General features: G+C 40.6%; 1 protein-coding gene across 1 annotated transcript in view; it reads right to left on the reverse strand.

Annotated features, from left to right (window-relative positions):
* Positions 1-1,928: 1,928 nt before the first annotated feature.
* TBCK (TBC1 domain containing kinase) overlaps positions 1,929-22,076 on the reverse strand; it is a 262,360-nt gene continuing 242,212 nt past the window's right edge. The window contains exons 24-26 of the mRNA XM_044681636.1: positions 18,932-19,107; positions 2,756-2,915; positions 1,929-2,111 (exon numbers count right to left, since the gene is read on the reverse strand). Coding sequence (XP_044537571.1) covers positions 1,929-2,111; positions 2,756-2,915; positions 18,932-19,107 — 519 coding nt within the window. The remainder of the gene's footprint in view (positions 2,112-2,755; positions 2,916-18,931; positions 19,108-22,076) is intronic.

A 22,076-nucleotide genomic window follows, 5' to 3' on the forward strand; every position in this document is an offset into this window, starting at 1 on the left:
ATGTCAAATACTGTCTAATTATAGTGAGTCTGAGTCTGTCACATTAATAAGTAGATATTCCCATAGTTGCCTTTTCTTAGTATCCCCAGCACTTAGCAGAAAGCCTGGCACATAGTAAGTGCTTGTCTGCTGACAGGCTGTTCCTTCTGGGCCTTTTAAGTTCTACCTTCCAACACATTTGGTCATTTAAGAGCAATTTCTCTCTATCTGAATTATGAAAGACAAAGCCTCCAACCAAATTCTCCTGGAAAACAGGTGCTTATAATTCCCTGCAGGTGTCTATCAAACAAATGGCTCGTTTACTCTTTCCTCAAGTTTCCAGGAGCCATTGTGTCACTTGTAAATTCTCAAAGATTAAACCACATTTGACTTGCATTTGCTTCTTTTCAAACAAGTAACTTTCCAAGGAGCCCAAAGCACAAGAATGAACATCAGTGCTTCTGGTCTTGCTAGCAAAAAAAATCCCCAAGCCCAAATCTGGACTTAGCAATTGCAATCTTTTGAAATCTTAATTTGTTGTCACAATGCCTAGGGCTGGCACCTCTTCATAGCACTTGATTAGGCTTTTCAGGCTGGTCGTCTCTCAGCAGTCAAGGCCTGATTTCAGTTCAGAATTGTTTTTACTTCCTTCAAATCAAGGCATCCCAAATAGCTTGCGCTAGCTAGGACATCCACCTGTAGAGGAGGTGCAGACTCCACCTTTGGGAAAGCTCCTTTGTCTCATGACAAATTCTGGCAAGCTTTAGGAAACTAGAGGTGGAGGGCTGGAAAGCAGAGCGAGCTGAACTAGACTCTGAACACTTTCATTTGCACAGGTTTGGAGGCCCCTTTCCCCCTCCTCTACTCAATAAACTATAGGGGTTCCCTATTGCACAAAGGATCAAATACAAAGTCACCCTTGTGGCTTTTAAAGCTTTTTGCCACCTGGTTCCTTGCTACCTTTCCAAGTGTTCTTCTACCTTATTCCTCTCCATGCACTCTTTGAGCTGCCGACAATAGCCTCCTTGATGTTCCTTGAACAGGATTTGCTCTTTACATCTTTACAGAATTCTCTCCCTCTGAATTTCTGCTTCCTGGCTTCCTTCAAAACTCCGCTTGGATCTCACTCTTTCCCAGTCCCCTTAATGCTAGTGCCTTATCTCTGTGGTGATGATCTACAACCCATCTAGGCTATATCTTGTTGACATACAGTTATATGCATGTTCTTCATCCCTAATAAGATTGGGAGCTCTTAGAAGGCTAGGTCTGGTTTTGGCTTGCTTTTCTTTGTATGCCTAGGACTTAGCAAAGAGTCTGGAATACACTAGATGCCTAATAAATACTGGTTGACTTGGAAGGCCATCTTGTCCAATCTAAGCGGGGAGCCTGAGGTCCAAGGAGTAACATATCCAAAGTCACCCAGCTATTAAGCGTAAAAGGGGGTAGTTGAACCTAGGCCCTTTGATTCCAGAGCCAGTATTCTTTCCATTGTCCCATACTGTGTCATGAAATACCATTCTGTAAGTTATTATACTCTTGCTTCTATTTACCTCTCTTTAGGAAAAATGCATTGATATCCCCTGAAGTAGAAAGTAAGAAGAGGCCGGAGTGCTTATTGCACTAATTTGCACATTTCTGTATAAAATAATAATAATAACAATAATAGCATTTATATAGTGCTTTAAGGTTTATTAAGCACTTTATAAATATTATCTCAGTTTATCTATGTGTCAACATTGGAAGTAGGTGTGATTATTATCTTCCTATTTTTACACTGGTTAAATTACTTGTCATACAGTGTCAGAGGTAAAATCTGAACTCTGATCTTTCTCACTTCTAGACCATTTCTATCCACTCTAAACACCAATCTATAGCTTCTCTTTCCTCTAATTTATGTAAGATGCAACATTAACTTGGATATATATTCTCTATGAGATACTCATGACTACTCATGAAACAGTTGGGTTTATGATGATGGGTCCTGAGGATGACCTTTCTGGATGAAGGAAGGAAATAGTCACCTCACATCTCCCACTGAAATTCTTTTGGGTCATACCGTTCAGTACACCTGTATCAGCATTTGTAATGCCCAGCCAACGAGATCCATCATGGGGGCCAATGGGCATTGGGTTCTACATGAAGAATGTGAGACAAAGCTTCCCATAGCCTGTGCCCCTAAGAAGAAGCTGTGCTTGTTTGAAATGGCCTTTGGCCAGGAGAATTCCAGATACAAATTACCCCCATCGACCATGTCTGCATCACTGGACTGTGCCACTTGGATGAAGACACGAGTTAATGCCCATCTTCATTTCGTAAAGACCTCATTCCTGAATAGTTAATTTTATTCCAGTGTCCCCGTGAGAAATCTCTGAATCTATGATAAAGAACAACTCTGACTTCTGAGGTTTCATCTTCAATCTGCCATTATCTGAGCCACTTCACAGAAAGGCATCAGAGACCTGTTGTAGGAGTTGGTCTTCCCCAAGCCCTCAAGGTCCATCTTCTTTTATGATGGCTGAACTAATTCTGCTGTTCAGTCTTCTCTCAATAGTTACAGTCCCCTGCCTTGAGAATTCAGAAAGCAGGTAGAAAAGAAACCCACTCCTCATCTTGATGCTGAATACTGGAAAATAGAATACAGTTTTCTTTTTAAGTAAAACCTGTCTTCAAAACTTTGTTTTACTTGTGACTCTTGGGAAGCAGACTTCCTGAAAGCCTATATCAGGGAGAGAAGAGAATTCACAGGTATGGATGTGTCATCCAGGGGTCAACTTACCTCTGCTGTATGTTTTGCCACATTTCCCACAATGACAATAACTTTCCCTTTGAAGTTCTGGAGCATGGCAGTGGAAGGGCCCTGGGAGAGCTCCCCTTCAGCAGTGAATGCGGTGTTGAAGGGAATGCTGATGCTGCCTGAAATGTGGCCTCGATTAAAACTGAGAATAGGGAAGGTCAAGGAAAATTCAGTGGTGGGAGTGCAGACATGCATGAGTGATGGAAAACCTCATTTGTAAAGAGGTATCAGAATAAACACACAGCCCTAATATTTATGGCACATTCGATTTAAGATTTGTACCTGAGAATACATTAGTAATAAGGATGATAGCTAGCATTTTTAGGCTATTTACCTAAATAGGGCCAGGCACTGTGCTAAGTAAGCACTCTGCAAATAATATCTGATTGGATCAAAGAGGAGAGAAGGCCAGATGACAGTTTTAGGACCCCATGGTGTTCCTGAGCACCATAATGCTTCTCTTTAGCACAAATACTATCCCAGTACGGCCAAATCTTGAGACACTACAATCTTAGAAGAATCAAAGAAGAGGTGACCAATGGACAGAGGCAAGGCAGGTTCCAGGAAGTTGTAGCCTATTTCCACTGATGAAAGAACATGAGGGAAATCATCAAAGAGATGCATAATTGGGGAAGGAGAGGGCTTTTTGAGCAGAGAGTAGGGGAACAAATGTAGTAGAACTGTTCTGTTGTCCCCATTCAAGACTGGTGGGGCCACTTTGAATACATTTTGGAGAACAAAACCATGAAGTACACAGGATGAAAAATTATAAATGGCTCAAAATTATTTATATGGTGCTTTAAGTTTTACAAAGCACTTTGACCTTGTAGGAAAATATGTCCTCTAAGGCGTGTCATCTCTTCCCTTCAATTCATCCTTCACATAGCTGCTAAAGTGACTTTTCTAAAGCACAGGTCTGACCATGTCACTCCTCTACTCAATAAATTCCAGTGGCTCCCTATTACCTTTAGGATCAAATATAAAAGTCTTTTGCTTGATTTTCAAAGTTCTTCAAAACTTGGCCCCTTCCAGCCTTGCCAGTCTTATACTTTATTTCCCTCTCTTCTCTCTATGGCAGCTAGGTGGCTCAGTGGATAGAGTGCCAGGCCTGGAGTCAGGAAGATCTGAGTTCAAATCCAGTCTCTGAAACTAGTTGTGTGATCCTAGGCAGTTTCCTATTTGCCTCAGTTTCCTTTTCTGTAAAATAAGATAGAAATGGCAAACCCCTCTAGTATTTGCTCCAACTGTGGTCATGAAGAGTTAAACATGACTTAAATGACTCCACCACAACAAATGCACTCTGAGATCCTATGACATTGCCAACTTGTTCTTCTTACAACATGACATTTCTTGCTTGTGTACCTTTTCAACTGGCCTCATGCCTCTAATGCTTTCCCTTCTCGCCTCTGTTTTCTGGCTTCCTTTAAATCTTAGCTCATATCCTATCATCTGTTGAAGTCTTTCCCAGTCCTCCCACATACTATACTTCCCTTCTGAGATTACTTTTCATCTAATTTGTATCTGCTTATTCATTTACAGGTGATCTTCCCTATTATAATAAAAGTTTCTTGAGGGCAAGGATTACTTCTGCCCTCTTTGATATGCCAACTAGAGCCCGGCACATAGTAATAGTCTAATAAATGCTGGTGGATTTGATTTGATATTTCAGTTTGAGACAAAAAGAAGCAAATAATTGACCAAAGAAACAGGAAATTCCTCAGAGAACAATGTTTAGAGACTTCTAGAAGTTTTATGGAAATACCTGCTGTTGAGTAGCATGAGTACTAAAACAGTACTCAAGTGCCAGGTCTCTTACAGAGCACCCACTACTGCCAGTCTACTGGGGACGCTTCCATTTTTTTCTCTGTTATTCTCTCTACTGACTCTTCCTTTTTAAAATTATCTTCCTTTGAAAAGTGGGCAGCATGCCTTTTGTTTCAGAGACAGTCATGGGATTTGCTAGCACCTGTATTTCTGCACTATGCAGACCATCACAGCATTTCTCATTGACCACCTGAGATCTACAAAGTACAAAAGGAAGAATGCTGGAAGCACTCTGGGATTGTTTCCCACGATGCATCTTTATAGTCATCAAATGTAATTATAATGAATTTTCTTCTTTTCCTTAACTAGCTCTCTTTGCTGAAAACCTGAAATGATGCTTTAGGTATCAATGGAAGCCTTTCCTCCTTTTGAGTCAGACTCATCTTCACCTGAGTTAGCACAAAAGCTCTTTTGTTTTTCTAGTGGCAATCTCACTGAGAGCTTCCACGTGTGTTTTTTTCCTCCTCAAACTATATCAAAGCTTGTTCAATAAACTTATTCAAAAGACCCTTGGTATCTCGCTTTGTCTCCCCTCACCAATCTGAATCATGTCATTAGGATATTTATTCATACACGTTTTAAAAAACCAGAATACATAGTCAAGTTTTATAAAGAAAATGGCAGAAGAGAGTCCATAAGAACATCTCGTTTAGTCACTTGTCTAAAAGGAGACAGAACAAATTGCCAATGATTTTTCTTGACTTGATGTTTCCCTTGTTGCCTCCCATTGTTTCCTGGGCCAGATTTCATTTTTTAACATTGAATGTTACTCTTTCTGTTTGGACTGGGCTTCTTTTTTTTCATTTTTGTTCGTATGTGTGTGTATATGTGTGATGGTGGTGGTAGGGTGGTCTAAATTTGCCGCTATTTTCCCTAGTAGTAGTGTGATAATGGATCATTTTCAAGTCTTCATTTTTTGGGGGGGAGGAAGGGAGGGAATAAATGTATTTCATATTTTCATGAGAAAAAGCATCACAAAACTTCAGGAAATATCAAAAGGAGATAAGAGTGATTCCAACATCCTGGTGGCCATGGCTTGCTTAGTCAACCTAATTTAGAAGAGGCTAAGAATTAATGTTGACTGATATATCCCTTTTTGGGTTTCATCAGCAAGGAGAGTTTAAAGGTTTTGACACACTCAACATGCAAAATAAAAAAAAAAATGGTAGTTTCCACAAACAACAGTTATTCTGTGTCCAGTACATAATTACTTTGACAGTACTTTTAGTTTGGGCAAATAAGGACCTTCAAATCAAAGCTTTCCACACCACAAATTAAGAACCTGACAACCTCGAGGAGCCTAGAGAATTGATCTTTAGTAGTCAGTCTTAAATCAGTTTGCCAGAGATAGTGCCTGCATTTATTAAGCAGCATTGTACAACTAGTAACATGTCCTTTTTTTTTAAAAAGTGTTTCAGTTAGCAAAGCAATGATGGTAAATTAGTGTTGTGTGCAAAAACCTGCCCTTTTTTTTTTAAAGTGTTTCAGTTAGCAAAGCAATGATGATAAATTAGTGTTGTGTGCAAAAACCTGCAGTCATATTTCTGCAGTGGCGTGTTTCACCATGAGGTACTTTGCTGCTTTAGCAGAATTCCAGGGGAGGGGGCAGCTGGGTAGCTCAGTGGATTGAGAGTCAAGCCTAGAGAAAGGAGGTCTTAGGTTCAAATCCGGCCTCAGCCACTTCTCAGCTGTGTGACCCTGGGCAAGTCACTTGATCCCCATTGCCCACCCTTACCACTCTTCCATCTAGGAGCCAATACACAGAAGTTAAGGCTTTAAAAAAAAATTCCAGGGGAGGCATAGAAAATGGTCAGTCAGTCAGTCAGTGAACATGTGTTAAGTGCCCACTCTGTGCAGGATACAGAGGACAAAAAGGAAGGGGAAAGGCAGACTCCCCCCTCAAGGGGCTCACCCACCTGGAGGGTGATCTCTGTTGCCACCAGAGAGACAATGACTGATGCCTTCCTGGCCACAGGGAGAACCGACAGCCCCAACATGCCCATGACTGGCAGCTTTACTGTCATCTCAGGTAGGAAGGCATTAAAAGCAATTCCTACCAAATCCCACTGAAGTTTTCAGCCTGGATTGGGAGAAAAAGCAGGTAATGGCCACGTTAGCTTTTCGTGACTGGGAGAAAGAGGCTACATCACGGCACGCTTATTTGTATCTCTAAATGTCAACAATCCCAGGATCTATACCTGTGAGCGGGGGAGAGAGCGGAGGGCCCAATTTGCTTGTTTGCGTCATTAGTTACCAGCAGAGGGCTCTACTTTGGAGTGGAGATAAAAAGAAAGGACCAAAGTCACTGCCTGCCCTCAAAGAGCTCCTCCTCTAAAGGGGAACAAACGGCTCAGTGCAAGCAATATGTTCGATGACATTTTTAGAAAAGGCTTCGGTCTTTTAGATAACTTCTAATGGTTGCAGGCCAAAGCCAGAATAACTGTGTTTAGGACTAGAGGTTAGACCGTCAGGTTTGACTTCAACCAATTGAGCCCGAGCCCCTTCCAAAGGGTTTCTGTTTATGGACCAGAACAACCTGTGTATCCATCAGACCACACACAATATGAATTCCAGGAAAGTCTAACTGCTAATATTTAGAACTACTACTGAAGAACACAACTCCTAACAGCCTGTATCATTTAACATGGTAACATGATTTATTTGCTATTTCGTTACTGTCACGTAGTGGAAACATGTTTTCAGGACCATCTAGGCTAATCTCTGCAAGCATCACACAGACATTAACACGTCCAAGACAGAACTCCTCGATTCCAGACCCTCTTCCACACTGCTGCCAAAGGGATCTTTCTAAACCATGGATCTGACTTGTCTAACCTCCCCGCCCTTCCACCCCATAAACTTCAATGGCTCCCTGTTACTTCCACGATGACCTTGTTTGGCATCACAGCTAGGTCTCATCCTGCCTTTCCAACCTTCTTACACTTGACTCCCATCGACGTTCTGTGGTCCAGTCACACTGGCTCCCTTGCTGCTCTCCATAAATGACATTCCATCCTCAGTGGCTGACTTCGCACTGGTCATCGCTCAGATTTGGAAGGTTCTCCTTCCCTCTATCACTTCTCACAATCCCTAGTTTCCTTTGAGCCTTAAGTCATCTCAGCCACTTTTTTTTTTAATAATTTTTTTTAAACCTTTACCTTCTGTCTTGGAGTCAATACTGTATATTGGCTCCAAGGCAGAAGAGTGGTAAGGGTAGGTGATGGGGGTCAAGTGACTTGCCCAGGGTCACACAGCTGGGAAGTGTCTGAGGCCAGATTTGAACCTAGGACCTCCTCCCTTAGCAGTCAGTGCGTCCCCCTCCTCTCCAAGATTGCCTTGTGTCTTCTTTGTATACATCCTTTCTCTCTCTCTCTAGTTACATGCTAACTCCTCCATTAGGGAGTAGGACTGCTTTGCTTTTGTCTTTGCATCTTTAGCACAATGCTTGGTACATAGTAGATGCCTAGTAATAGCCAAATAATTGACTGCCTAGCTATACAGTTATACAAAAGGGCCTCCGTGTGAACTGAGAAGGTCACAAAAAGAAAGAATGTGGAAAAAGAGGAAGGCTCAGGGTTGAGTTCTGCCATATAGCTGAGCATGGGGATAGGGGGGACAGGATACGGATAGTAATCCTTCGAGGCAGAGCAACCAGTATAATTCGGAGTCATAAAAACCTAGGGAGAAAGAGAACTAGGAGATGGGGTAGTTAAGAGTTTCATTTCATCAGAGAGATCAAGGTGCATGAAGACGGAGAAAAGGCCACTGGATTTGGCAAGCAAGAGATCAGTGGCAATCTAGAGGAGGGCGATTTAATTGGAGTGTTGGGGCCACAAATAAAACTGTAAGAGCTTATAAAGGAGAGAAAAGAAAATGGTAGCAGTAAGACCGGTACTGATGAGGAGCTCACTCCCCTGGAGGCCCTTTTGTATAGCTGTACAGCTAGGTGACACAGAGGAGAGGGCTCAGGCCTAAGGGCATGAAGCCCTGAGTTTAAATCTGGCCTCATCCACCTATTAGCTATGTGACTCTGGCCAGGTCACTTAACTGTTTGCCTCAGTTTCCTCATCTATAAAATGAGCTAAAGAAGAAAATGGCAAACCACTCCAGTATTTTTGCCAAAAAAAATCCCCAATGGGGTCAAGAAGAATCAGATATAACTAAAAACAATTGATCAAAAATCATTAGGCAATTTTCACTCCAAGTGAGACTGTACTTTTAGGGGTAGTAAGGACTTCCACTTACTGCAGAAGTTATCCCTAAGGCTGGACTTGTTCAAGTGCACTCACACATGTTTACAGTCAGTATGCTTATCAGGTTTGGGGATAATAAGAAGCTAGGAGGGATAATTAACATGCTGGATGACAGGATCAGATTCCAAAAGAACCGACAGGCTGCATTCAATAAGATTATTAAGTTTAATAAAGATAAATGTAAAGTCCTACACTTTGGTTTAAAAAAACAACAACAACTTCATATATGTCGTGTTAGAGAGAGGTGATCAGGAAAGAGTATAAATGAAAAGGATCTGGGGTTTCCAATGGATTGGGAAGTCTACAAGAATCCACACTGTGGTATGGCAGCCAAGAAGCTAATGTTACCTTCAGCTCTGAGAACAGAATATGGGAGACTGTAAATCTCGTGGTAATCTGCTTGGGCTGGACTATGGCCAACTGTTCAGTTTTGGGTACCCTACTTTAGGAGGGAGATCTCAACAAGATGGAGCTCATTCAGAGAAGGACAACTAGTCTGATCAGGGGATAATAAGAGAGGCTGTGGAGGTAGAATCAATCTTACTTGATAACTGAGGAAGACCAGTCAAAGCCAAGAGGGATGTTTATCTTGGAGAAGAAAAAACAATGGGGAAGATGAGAGGACTGTCCTTAAGATATAGTGATTCTATGTGGTCCTCCCCTTGGAAGATTTTGAAGAAATTCCTAACAACTAGAGTAGTGTAAAGATGGAGAGGTCTGTCTCATTAGGAAGTGAATGCTCCTATTACTGGGAATTTCAAGCAGAGAACATACTGGGATGTTATAGAAAGAATTACCAAGGCCAATATAGAAGAGGTTCATCTATCTCAAAATGAGAGATGGACTAGATGACCTCCAGGATCCCTTACATAAAATTTTGTGATAGCTACAAATTCACTACTGTTCTGGATAAATGTTTAACAACAGACTCTCTGGGGGAAAAAGTATACTTTTAAAGTTTAATATGATTATCAATGTTTTCTCCATCACTTTAAGTCAAGATAATCTACAAAGCAATGAATCAAATCCTCTTTTGTAGTAATTTCTAAAGAGTCTTTGCTTATCCTGAAAATTTAACAATCAGCTCTTGCAAGTTGGTTCAAGTGGGCTCCAGCTCACCTGTGACTACAATTCACATGATTTATATACTGTCATGGGTGTCCGAGAAGGGGAATTCAATGATGATTTTAAGGCTTCGAATCTAGGTGATTATTTACATGAATTTCAATCACTTTAGAGTCAGATTAAAATGGTGGTAGGAAGCTAAGAAAGCAGAACCAACATGAACAATATGTTGGATCTGGCATCAGAGGATATGAGTTCTGGTGCTGGTTCTGTCACTTACTCTGGGGGACCTACCCTAGGACCCACCTTAGATTCAGAATTGGAAAGAAACTTAGAAGTAGATTCAGAACTGAGCCCCAGAGAAAGTGACTTGCCCAGGATGACATAGACTGAATGTTTTAAGGGCAAAAAGACTTCCTGACTTCCAGCCCAGTACTCCACATGTTATGTGGCTTCTCATTCTGAATTTCTCCATGTACAAAATGAATGGATAAAAGCAGAGTAGGTGTCCTCTAAAGATTTCTTCCAGCTCTAAATTGATGAACCTGGTTTTAAAATGTCCCTTTTATGAAAAAACCTAGGAAGAGAAAGGAATGGTTTCCTTATATGGATATGTGAAAGATATAATAGACAATGACTTCCCTTTTAAATGGCCAGCAAAAGAACAGTAAAAAACTGAAAATGATACAAGAGGAATATGAAACATTTGGGACATTGACTGTTAGCACAAATCAAAATTAATTTACCTTTGGGAGAATGATGATGAGTGAGGAGAGTTTCTTTGATCCTATTGTAAAGAAAGTAGAAATTCTGGCAAAAGGAAAATGGAATTATTTCAAGACTACACAAATACCAAATTTATAGCCACTTCTTAAACAGCTTGGAAAAGTCCCACTGATCTCTGAGTTTAATTACACGGATTTATCTTGGCAAGGACCAGGGGTTAGTCTGTGAAGATTAATGGTCAAATACATTTTTTTTAAACTACAAGAATTTTACAGTTTTACTTAGAATGTATCAGAATAGAAGTATTTAGATATTAGAGAAGTCTTAAAACAGACTTCAATGGATTAAGATCTTTATAATTGAATCATTTTGTAGACAGGAGAGATGAACCTTTCAATTCTGCCCCCAAAATATGCTAAAATAGGAGATGAGTTGGAAAATAAGACACTGTATTTTGATTTGCTCTGACTATACAAAGTCAAAACACTGGTTGATTTGGCCAATTCAGTCAATAAAAAATCAGCCCAAACTATCATTTCACCAGTTAATTGACTCTAGGCTGGAAGTGTAATAGCTTTGAGGGCTCAGAGATCATTTTAAGATTTACAGGCAGTTTTGAAGTACTTAAATTGACTATAAAAATGCAACTCTCAATATAATCTTAGCAGCCATATTAAAGTACTACTAAATGGGCCGCCTTGCCTTACTCTTAGATTCTATTCTCCACCAACCCTCTGCTCTCACTATAACTATGGAGGCCCAAAGTGGTTACCACATGCAGCAGTTCCTATCTCTGAGCAGAGATAATATTTTTCTCAAAGGAAAAGGAAAGCTATCAATTCAATAAACATTTTTAAGCCATATTTATGTTCACATATATGTATATAGATAGGTATGTATGTATGTATGTCATGGCTTTGATATATTGCTGGTCAGCATAAGAAATTAAGTGGGAATTTTGTGGGGGGGAGATTTATAGACGTTGCAGATGGCACGCAAAGGCCAGAAAAGGTTTAGAAACTCAAAAATGCATAAAGTGCATGTATGGTATATTTTCTTTTAACATCATAAATATATATATATATACAGTTTCTTTTCAAGGCTAAGTAAAAAGCTAAAGTTTGCAAAAAGAATGCAAAAGCCTGCAGATGACAAAGACTAGAAATAGCTTAACACTGACCTACATGTAGCCTATGACCAAATACTTAACCAAACTTTACAATAAGGTAAACACCCCATAAAAGAAAAAGGAAGAAAAATCAGACTTCTTTTCTGGTAAGAAGAGAGGGCCAAAAAGGTTTGTCAGGACTTTCTAAGATGGCAGGGGCACCAAGCCCCTGACCCCCATGTTGTAGAAGGGATGTGAAAGGGCCAGGCACTCTAGTATCTTTGCCCAGAAAACTCCAAATGGGGTCCCAAGAGTTGGACACAACCGAAAAATGATTGAGCACCAACAAACAACTAAAAGTAACCCTATGCAATAAACCCAAAGGCCTTTTCCTTTCTTTGATTTTACCGAATTCTGAGACAGTAAACAGAAACTGCAATTTAGTCTAGGCCAGCCTTTGCCCGAGAATATGTGATACACAAAGATAAAGCACTTAGACCTTTCTACAATTTTATCTTGCAAAGAAATCTTGCCTTTCTATGCACTGATTACATAGTAGATATAAAATAATTGAACAATTTACAACCAATTGTTTGTTTTCTAAAACTGCTCAAAACTCACATCCATTTGGATGTCCCTATTTTACAGGAGGGAACAAATTATATTCTAAGCATCCTTCTGAATAATGCTGAGCTAATGCATGTGTTTAGATAAATGAACAGCTTGTTTTACTTAAAGCAATTTTGCTTTCTTGAGTAGGTATTGTGATGACAACCTGTGTTCTTTCTATGAATTGTCCTTCCTGAAAAACAAAGAGATCGAAGGAGAGGGAGGGAATCTGGGCAGGTGTTCACATTTCCCTTTGGCTACTATTTGGAGAGAAGTTATACATTTAACCAAATTAGGAAATACCTGCCCTCACTCACGTAAATTTTTCTTTGGATTCCTAACGATGACTCAGTCTATTGTGGGAGACGCCTTTGGGCATGGAAACCATAACATGGTCTAGGAAGATCTAATATAACTCTCATATGAAAGGCTATTTAAAAATAAAATGGTAAGCCACTCTAGTATCTTTGCCAAGAAACCCCAGAGTGGGATGAGGAGGAATCAGCCACGACTAAACAACAACAACAAAAAGTACTGATGTACTTCTTTTCAGGCGACTGGATGACACAGGGCGAGGGGTGGGTTTCCTCCCACAGTCACTAATGTTTTGACATGGGTTGACAGCTCATTTACCATAGTTAGATGGCCAGCTTGCTCTGACCCTGAGCTGATTTAAGTAATGTTTAGAGCATCACCAGTGTCCCTGGAAAACGGGATCTGCTGATTAGACAAATACTGGGGAAAACTACACTTAAGAGACGAGAAAAAAGATGAAAAACTCTTCTCATATAGCAGACTGTCTACTAAGTCACAAAGTAACATAATTTTGAGGCCACAGAGTACCCAGAAAATAGTTTACTACCAAATCGAGAGCCCCATTTCCCATTGGAATACAGTTGGAAAATTAAATTAAATTTGAGACGAGAAAGCTCCTGAAATCTCAACTACAAGGAACTGAGTGATAAGAGAACTTTTATCTAATGGCAGAGTGGAAGAACACACACACACACACACACACACACACACACACACACACACACACACACACACACACAATGAACAAAAGCCAAAAAAGAAAAACATGATCTCTGTGGCTTTAGATGTAATAGGTAGCATTACAAATATCATCTCATTCTATCCTCACAGCAACCCTGGGAGGTGAGCATTAGTATTATCTATATTTTACAATTGAGAAAGCTGAGGTAAACAAAAGTTAAGTGACTTCTCTAAGGTAACACAGTGAGTAAATGTCTGAGATCGCCTCTTCAGGTCTATGGCTGCCTAGGCTTTTCCAGAATATCATACAATATAATACAGATAATGCAGAAGGAAACAAGTGGTTTTCAGTTTCTATGTCAATGGCATTATAAATTTCATTGTGACTTTATTGGGATTATGATAATATTTCTGATCTAGTTATTTAAGGGTCAGAAGGCAACTGAGGGAGAGTGAGGGTTTGAGAAGAAATTCTTTCTTCTCTTTTCTTAATAGCCATTTTCTTTAATTATTTTTCTAATCAGTAGATTCCAGGGAAAGTGGTAATGCTCTAAGCATTTCTTAAATCAGCTCCGGATCAGAGCAGCTAGCAGTCTAACCATGGTATGTGGGGTGTCAACCAATGTCAAAACACTAGGGACAGTGGGAGGAAACTTGCACCTCACCCTGTGTCATCCGCTATGGTTCCCCCCCAAAAAATAACATTCATCAGACGTAAACCACTTGTGGAAGAAACATAGTAAAAAGAGACAGAAAAGATTAAGACACAAAGTAAAGTAGAGCTTAAAGGAAGAGGTATACCATATCCAAAAATCCATTATAATATCACTCCCCTCTACTCCTTAATTAAGGAGCAATGACTCACCAAGAATCTTAGCTTTCTACATCTCAGAGCAAGACAAGACTAATTTGCTTCCTTGCACATCTAGAGCCCAGGGTAAGGCTGCTCCCTCTGCATAAACACAAGGTATTCCAAAAGTCTTACTTAGTAAGCTTTAATGACTTACAATTTCACAGAGACTTTTGGAACAGCCCATATAGGAGCTGGAGTTCAGTCCTGGATAGTCAAGTTTCAATGCATTTATAGCAAAGAAGAGGTGAGAACTGGGCAGTAGGGAGCCAGAGCAATTTGGGAGGCATAGACTGAGGGAAGAGCATAGGGCTGGGAGCTAGAAGGGGTCATAGGCAAAACCCAGAAATGAAGCAATAGCCCTGGTCTTCCCTTCTGAAGTCTCCTGTTCCATCCCATTTCAAGTCTTGAATGTTCTTATTCTCTCCTTTCCTTTTATCATAGAATCTCAGATTTAGAGCTGGAAGGGGTCTTACTGACCCCTCTTGTTTTATATTTGAGGAAACTGAGGCATAGAGATATTAAGGGACTCATTCAAGATCACACTGATGGGAAGTGTTTGAGGTAGGTTCTGAAACTGGGTCTTCTTGGCTCTGGGTCCAGTATCCTGCCAGTATAGGCTGCTTCTTGTACCAAAACATTCTTGGGAGAGGTTTTGATAATTCACTTGCATGACAGAATGAATGACAAATGAGGCTTAATTGTTTCCATTCCTAAAAGTATTCACCTCTTAATAGAAGGTAAGGTGGAGTCTGCCTGTGTCAATCAACCAACAAGCATCTACTCTGTTCCTCAGTATGAGCTAAGCCAGGGATTAGATACTGGGAATTTTAGAAAAGCAAGAACGAAAGAATAAGGTGGAGTCTGGCTGTCACCTTCCAGGGCTCAAAGGAGAAAAGAAACAAACCTGGGGTCACGGTTCTATATCTTCTATGCCCAGAGTGGGAATGTTTGTTGCTGTTGAGTCATTTAAGTCCTGTCCAACACTGCTTGGAGTTTTCTTGGCAAGGATACTTGAAGTGGTTTGCCACTTCCTTCTCTAGCCGTTTTACAGATGAGGAAACCAAGGCAAGCAGGGTGAAATGACTTGCCCAGGGTCATACTGCTAGGAAACATCTGAGGCCAGATTTGAACCCATGAAGATGAGCCTTCTTGATGCCAAGGAGGGTGTCTATTTGCTGTGCCACCCATCTACCAAGAAAGTGAATTATTGGGGAACTTAGGGATGCAGCTTCAGAGGGGACCCATTTATGCATTCTTGGGGTTATTGAGGCAATTGTGGCAGAGTAGAAAAAAAAACCCAGTAGACTTGAGTTCTAGTCCTGCCTCACAGTCATTATCTGGACGACCTTGGACAAGTCACTTAAGCCGGGATCCCAGGAACTCAGATCTAGAGCGGAGTGAACTCTGAGGCTAACAGATCCCCCAAGTCCTACCTGCTTGGAAATCTTCCTGTGGTCTTCTCACCATGGTCCCACTGTCTACTATCTTCCCTTTGGCCTCAATGGAAACTTAGACTGTGCCCTGGGTTCTCCAGCAGACTGGTTCCTCTATCACCCCTCCTCTCTCAATAGCCTTTCCTTGTTGCTGCCCCATCCTCTCCCCTCCCCCCAAATCTGTCCATCCCTGCTAGTTTTTATCCTTCAGATGTCTCCTCCCTTTCCCAGCTAATTTCCTTGGCTACACTGGGTGCCTCCACTTCTTTTTCTTGCTCTCTCTTTATCTCTCTGAAGTCTGGCTCCCTCCCTCATCATTCAATGGAGCCGCTTTGTGGAGCTGCCCAGGATTTTTGAACTTTTCTTGATCCTCATCCTTCAGGCCCTCTCTGCAGGCCTGAACCCTGCTGAGCATCCTCTTCTTCTTGGGGATACTCTTGTCTCTAGATTCTGGGTCCCTTATTCGATCCTGGTTCTTCCCTTAGCTGCCTGACGGCTCCTCTTTGTTGTCTCCTTTGTTGATTCCTCCTTTAGGTCTGGCCTTGTGGGCATCTTTTGGGGCTTTGACCTGGGCCCTTTCTCTTCTCCTGCTCTATGGTTTCACTCAGTGATCTCGCCAGTTGCCATGGACTTAGTGACCCTCTCCATGCTAATGATTTTCACTTTGATTTACCCATACCCTGCAGATGTATCTCTAAGTTCTGATCAGGCACCTCACACCAGGATATCCTACAGAGATCTTAAAGTGAACATGTCTAAAACCAAATCCATCCCCTTTCCCCAAAGCATCCCCCTCCTCTGAACTTCCCTAGGATCATTCTCCCAGCTGGCCAGGCTTGCAGCATAGACATCTTGCTGACTCCCTTCCTTACCTCTCCCCTCAGACCCAACTGCTGCCAAGGCCTATGGAGGCTGCCTTGGAAACAATTCTTGGATCATCCCTGTTCTTGCCACTGACAGTGCCATAACCCTAAGGCACATCTGAACCACCTCTGTCCTAGATGACTGCAATAAGCGGTTGGTTGGTCTCCTGGCCTCTGTCATCCATCATCCACCTACAGTCAAAGTGATCTTCTTAAAATTCAGGTCTAACTCTCCAGGATCAAATCTAAAATCTGATGCTTGGCTTTCGTACCCTTCCCATGCTACCTCTCCTTTAGGGATGCTGGCCTCCTTGTTGCTCCCTGAATAAGACATTTTGGTGAATTTTTGGGGCCCATCTCCCAAGCCTTCAATGCTCTGGCTCCTTGCTTCCTTCCAGACTCAGCCCACATTCTGTTCTGTCTTTTTGCAGGAAGCCTTTCCCAATCCCCCCACTGCATGAGCTGCCCCTCTGGGATTATCTTCCATTTACATGGTAAATGTGTATATATATATGCATTTACTTGTATGTTGTCCCCACTTGAAGGCAAGGACCTTTCTTTGTATGTCCAGGGCTTATTAACACATAGCCTAGTGTGGTTTGGAATTAAAAAAAAAAAAAAGATTGTTTGAAGGCACTAATGATATTTAGCCTGGAAAAGACTTAAGGAGCACATGATATCTTCAAATTTCCAAAAAGCAGTCATGTGTAAGAGGGATTAAATGTTTTCTGTTTGGTTCTAGAAAGCAGAACTAGGAAATATGTACGAAAGTTTCAGAGGAACAAATTTAGGCTTGGTGGAAAGAAACTTATTAGTAATTAGAGTTGTCCAAACGTACAATGGGCCATCTTGGGATGGAGTGGGCTTCCCTTTCATTTATTGTCCTTAAGTAGAGTTTGGATGGCCCTGGTGATCATGGAGGGAATAATTTTTTTCAGGTAGGGATCATAGGAGAAGGTCTCTGAAGACTCTTTTCAACTCTGAAATGATAAACATCTTTGATATTTCCATCCCTGTCAATCTTCCCTAAAGCCTATAAAGGAAAATTGCCAAGCCAAGGGTTTCCTTTTTATGCAAAGGGAAAGGATGAACCAATAGAAGCTGACATAAGATGAAAATGGAGCCATGAGCAAAGGGGAAGGGGTTGTTGATTGTTTTTTGGATATATGTGATTTCACTGTTCTACCATAGTTTTATTCCCACATACAAATTATTAGCAACTATTCTGTTATTTCCATTCTTAGAGTCACATGGGTGCCCTGAGAGGTTAGGTGACTTTTCTAGGGTCACAGAACCTCTACATGTTAGAGGAGCAATTTGAATCATGGTTGTCCTAACTCTGAGGATAATCTTTCTTTCACTATGTCCCAATACTTCTAAAACAGAGGATGAAGGGCATAAAATAAAGAAATCAGGGATAAGAAAGGGCCAATGTACATATATGAAGTGTATATGCTCAGGTTCAGAGAAATGCTTACAATTAAATTTTTGGTTTTTTTTCCCCAGTATCCAATCAATTCAATTAACGATCACTGATGAATAGAAAATTAAAAATGAGAAGAGTAACAAAAATAACTAAGGACTGGAGGGATCAATTAATAAGGAAAATTAAAGGAGTAAAATAAGACAGTCAACGTAGGAGTGTCACTTAGGGAAAACTGTAACAAGCTGGCATTGAAAACTTGAAACATGGGTAATGCACTTCAAGGTCACAAGAGAAAAGAGGATCAGGAAGAAATAAGACTTACTAGGCTGTAACTTGGATTCTCCAAAGCCATATGCTTCATTTTAGAATATCATAGCAGGAATGTGGTTTCTTTTCAAAAATTGGAATCCCATGGAAGTCTAGGCAATTTAGACACATCGGATAGAAAGGCCTCAATTTTTTTTTCCCCTGGATACTATCCATTCCATCCCTGACTTTCGGACTGACTCCCTGAGAAGCCATGGGATACTTTCATATATATATTTTAGGGCAAATAGCCTGGCCTTGAGAAGTATTTCACTGGAAATTATTTTTCAATGAAAATGGCAAAAATTTCTCGAAATGAGATCATCACAAGAGATGATCTGCCTGATTACCCATTCACAAATCCTCACCTTCCACCTGATTCCAAAATAGCATGGAGTCAGTGCTATCTCACAGCCTGCAACCCAGTGTGCTACCAAGGCTCATTTTCTGTAAAAACAGAGTGGTTCTGTTCTTACTAAGAGCTCTGTGACCTGGCAGGCCCAGCCTCCTGCTTCTTCCCTTCCCCCCCCCCCCCCCCCCCCGCCAAACTTTGGCACTCTAAGAACAGAACTGAAGTGTGCCCCCGGTCCCAATATTCTTCAGTGAATGGAATGCATAAAGATGAACAGAAAGGAAGCCACGTCTGTGAAATGGGCTCTCTTCTCTTTTAAGCCCTCGATCAAGATTAAAGGATACTCTTCAGTGTTCCGTATGTCAACCACAAGCAGCTTGGGTTTACTGGATTTGGCTTTCTTGGTAGGTGTTTTGAAATGGCCCGTGCCAGTCAGCTCACATAGGTCAATCAGATCCTCTGCTGAAATCCGCGGCGATACCTCTGACTTAAGGTCATTCAACTGGATAGATTCTCTACACTGGAAAATATAAAGAAGTGAAACAAAATTAACTCTGGAAAAACAAATGAATAAACAAAAACCCAACCAACCAAGGAAAGACAAACTAAAAAAGCAGGTTGTGATCCATACCTTGTTTTGCTTCACAAGAATTAGCATTTGAAGTAAGTGACACTGATGGGAGGAGGCCAATGTTCTCACTGCAGATTTAAACTGTGGGACAGCACACTATATCAAATGGGTAATTGATTCATGCTAAATCTGTCAGCTAGCACGGCATTCAATGAGTATCTGTGTACAGGTTTAGTTTGTAGGTGGAAAGGACCAAGGGGGAGGGTGCAAGTCTAGGCAATCAAACACTAATTATCTATAAAGCACTTTAAAGGTTGCAAAGTTTTATAGACACATTTGATCCTTACAATAACCCTGAGAAGAAAGTTACCCCCCTTTTTCCCGTGAGGAAACTGAGGCTCAGATACCGAGTGTCAGGAGCTCACTTTGGGCCTGGGTCTTTCCTCTTTTCCAGTCTAGGGCCCTCCTCTATGATGCTTAGAAAAAGAAAAGGCTAATTTATTAGATGTCGGGAATACTACCCACATTTTTGTCACAAGGGCGGTTGTAAATGCCATCTTTGTTTTGACGTAAGTCAGAATCATTATATAGTTGTTCAATCAAGCCTCCTTACCTAGGATACCAAGTTTCAGTTGCAGCTATTTGAAATCTGGTATATTGGCTTACTCAAATAGCAGGACTTGCAGGTCTTTAACTTTTTAAAGTACTAGATTGCTAGAGACACATACTGGCACAACAGCCATTCTTTGATAGAAACTCGGCAAATAATCTAAGCTTGGGAGGTGGCTGTTGTTCTCAAAGGACCCTCCTACAAGCTTTTCTCTCTCTTTCACTGCTTTGTTTTCTCTCTTGGTTCTTCCTTTCAACTTCCTTTTTTCCCTTCTCCTGTAGTCAGTCTCTGCTTACAGCACAGACCCAGTTAGGGCACCCTTAGCATCTCTGGTGACTCCCAAAATTACAGAATTTTTAGAATTGGAAGGGATCTCAGTTGTTACCTAAATCCATCTCGTATAGGAAAGGAATCCACACTATAATTTATTCAAGTAGTAACCTAGGTTAAAGGAGAAAAACAGATACTGGATATAATTGTTAACTGCTCTGATTCAACAAGTTCAAAACTGAACATTTCCTCTATGTTCCCAGCCAAAAGCTGCTCCTCCCAACATTTCTTTATTCCTGTTAGTGGGACCATCACTTTCCCCTGTACCCTGGCTTGTCTGCCACCTTGGAGACATCTCACTAGTCCCTTTATCTCTTTTTAACACATGCAATTAAACTGTTGCCAACTGTGTTATTCCATCTCTGTAACATTTGTTATGTCGTCTTCTATTCCTTCCCACTGCCATAACCCTAATTCAGGCCCTCATTTTGTTTTCATAGAGACTAGCATTAGTCTCCTAATTGTTCTTGCCATCAGTCTATCCCTTTTCCAATCTATCCTTCACATTTGTACCTTAGTAATCTTCCTAACATACCACTTGGATTGCTCGGTTCTACTAAAATCCTTTACTCATTCTCCAAAGTTTAATTAATGTTACATTAATTAAATCATATGGTATATCATCTGATAATAATTATATCACACCATACTATATATTATCATGGACCACATTATATCACATAATCATATTATATTGCATCATGATGTTATATCACATATATTATATTAATTATATCACATCATACTATTATATTATGTCATGTATTTAGTTTTGAACGCACAAATTTCTTCTCTTAAGGCTCTTTCTTCCCTCTCTGGCACAAGCCTCTTTCTTCCCTCTCTGGCACAAGCCTCCCTTTCTAAGCTTATTTCATATAGGCACATATTATCCTCCACCCTTGTCCTGCCTTCTGTTTTCTCAAAGTGTGTCTTGTTCCCCCTCCCTGCCATGCCTAGAATGCCTTCTCCTACCCTTTCTCCATCTGTGCCTAATAAAATTCCTTCCTTTTCAGGTTTACCTTAAGGTGGTATCCCCACTGCAGAGCCTTCTTAAGCACTCTCTACTGACGCCCCTCCAGTACATATACCTGAAAATGATATTTCTGTTGTACCTACTGTATTTTCCCTGGTTTCACTGTCATTTGTCCAAGTCTTTCCTCCAAAATTTTAACTTCCTGGGAAGAGAGTGTTGGAGAAGAGGGGAAATCCTCTTTCCTGTTTTATCTTTATTATCAATCCTCGCACAAAACTGCACAAAATAGGTACTTAATTCAAGTTTACTGAATTTAATTAAGCTGTTAACTCCTAGACCAAATAGCTTAGAGGTGAAAATTTATAATTTAATATAGGATGTGATTTGTGTATTATGGAGATTAGTTCTTTAGCTTTGGAATTATTCATCTTAAATGACTTTATACTAACGTACTTGGATAAAAAAAGCATCAATAGTATTCTTTCAGTTAATCATTCACTCATTCATTCATCCACCACATATTTATAGTGTCTACTCTATGGAAGGGACCACATTAAGTACAATAAAGGGATACAGCTCTAGCAATGACATATACCTTGCTCTTAAGGAATAACTAGAGGTTTTCTCATCCTATTAACATTTAAATTGAAATAGGAGTTACGGCATGATGGGAAAACACATTTGGGGTCTAAGAACATGGGATAAAAACCCTGATATTGCTTCCTTGCTACCTGTGTGATCTTAGAATAGCCTGTTTCCTTATCTGTAAGACGAAGGTGTTAGCCAAGATGAGGAGTTCTTAAGTTTTCATTTGCCTTTTTTTTTTTTTTTTAAACACTTGACACCAGGGATTATTAAATGTTTTTCTGGGGGGCTGTGGACTCCTTTGGAAGTCAGTTGAAGCCTTTGGACTCACCAGAATAATGTTTTTAAATAATTCAAGGAAATGCTAAATTTCAATTGGAAGTCAGTGAAGACATATATATATATATATATATATATATA

The sequence above is a fragment of the Gracilinanus agilis genome, chromosome 6 (assembly GCF_016433145.1).
Source record: "Gracilinanus agilis isolate LMUSP501 chromosome 6, AgileGrace, whole genome shotgun sequence".
Taxonomy (NCBI): Eukaryota; Metazoa; Chordata; class Mammalia; order Didelphimorphia; family Didelphidae; genus Gracilinanus; species Gracilinanus agilis.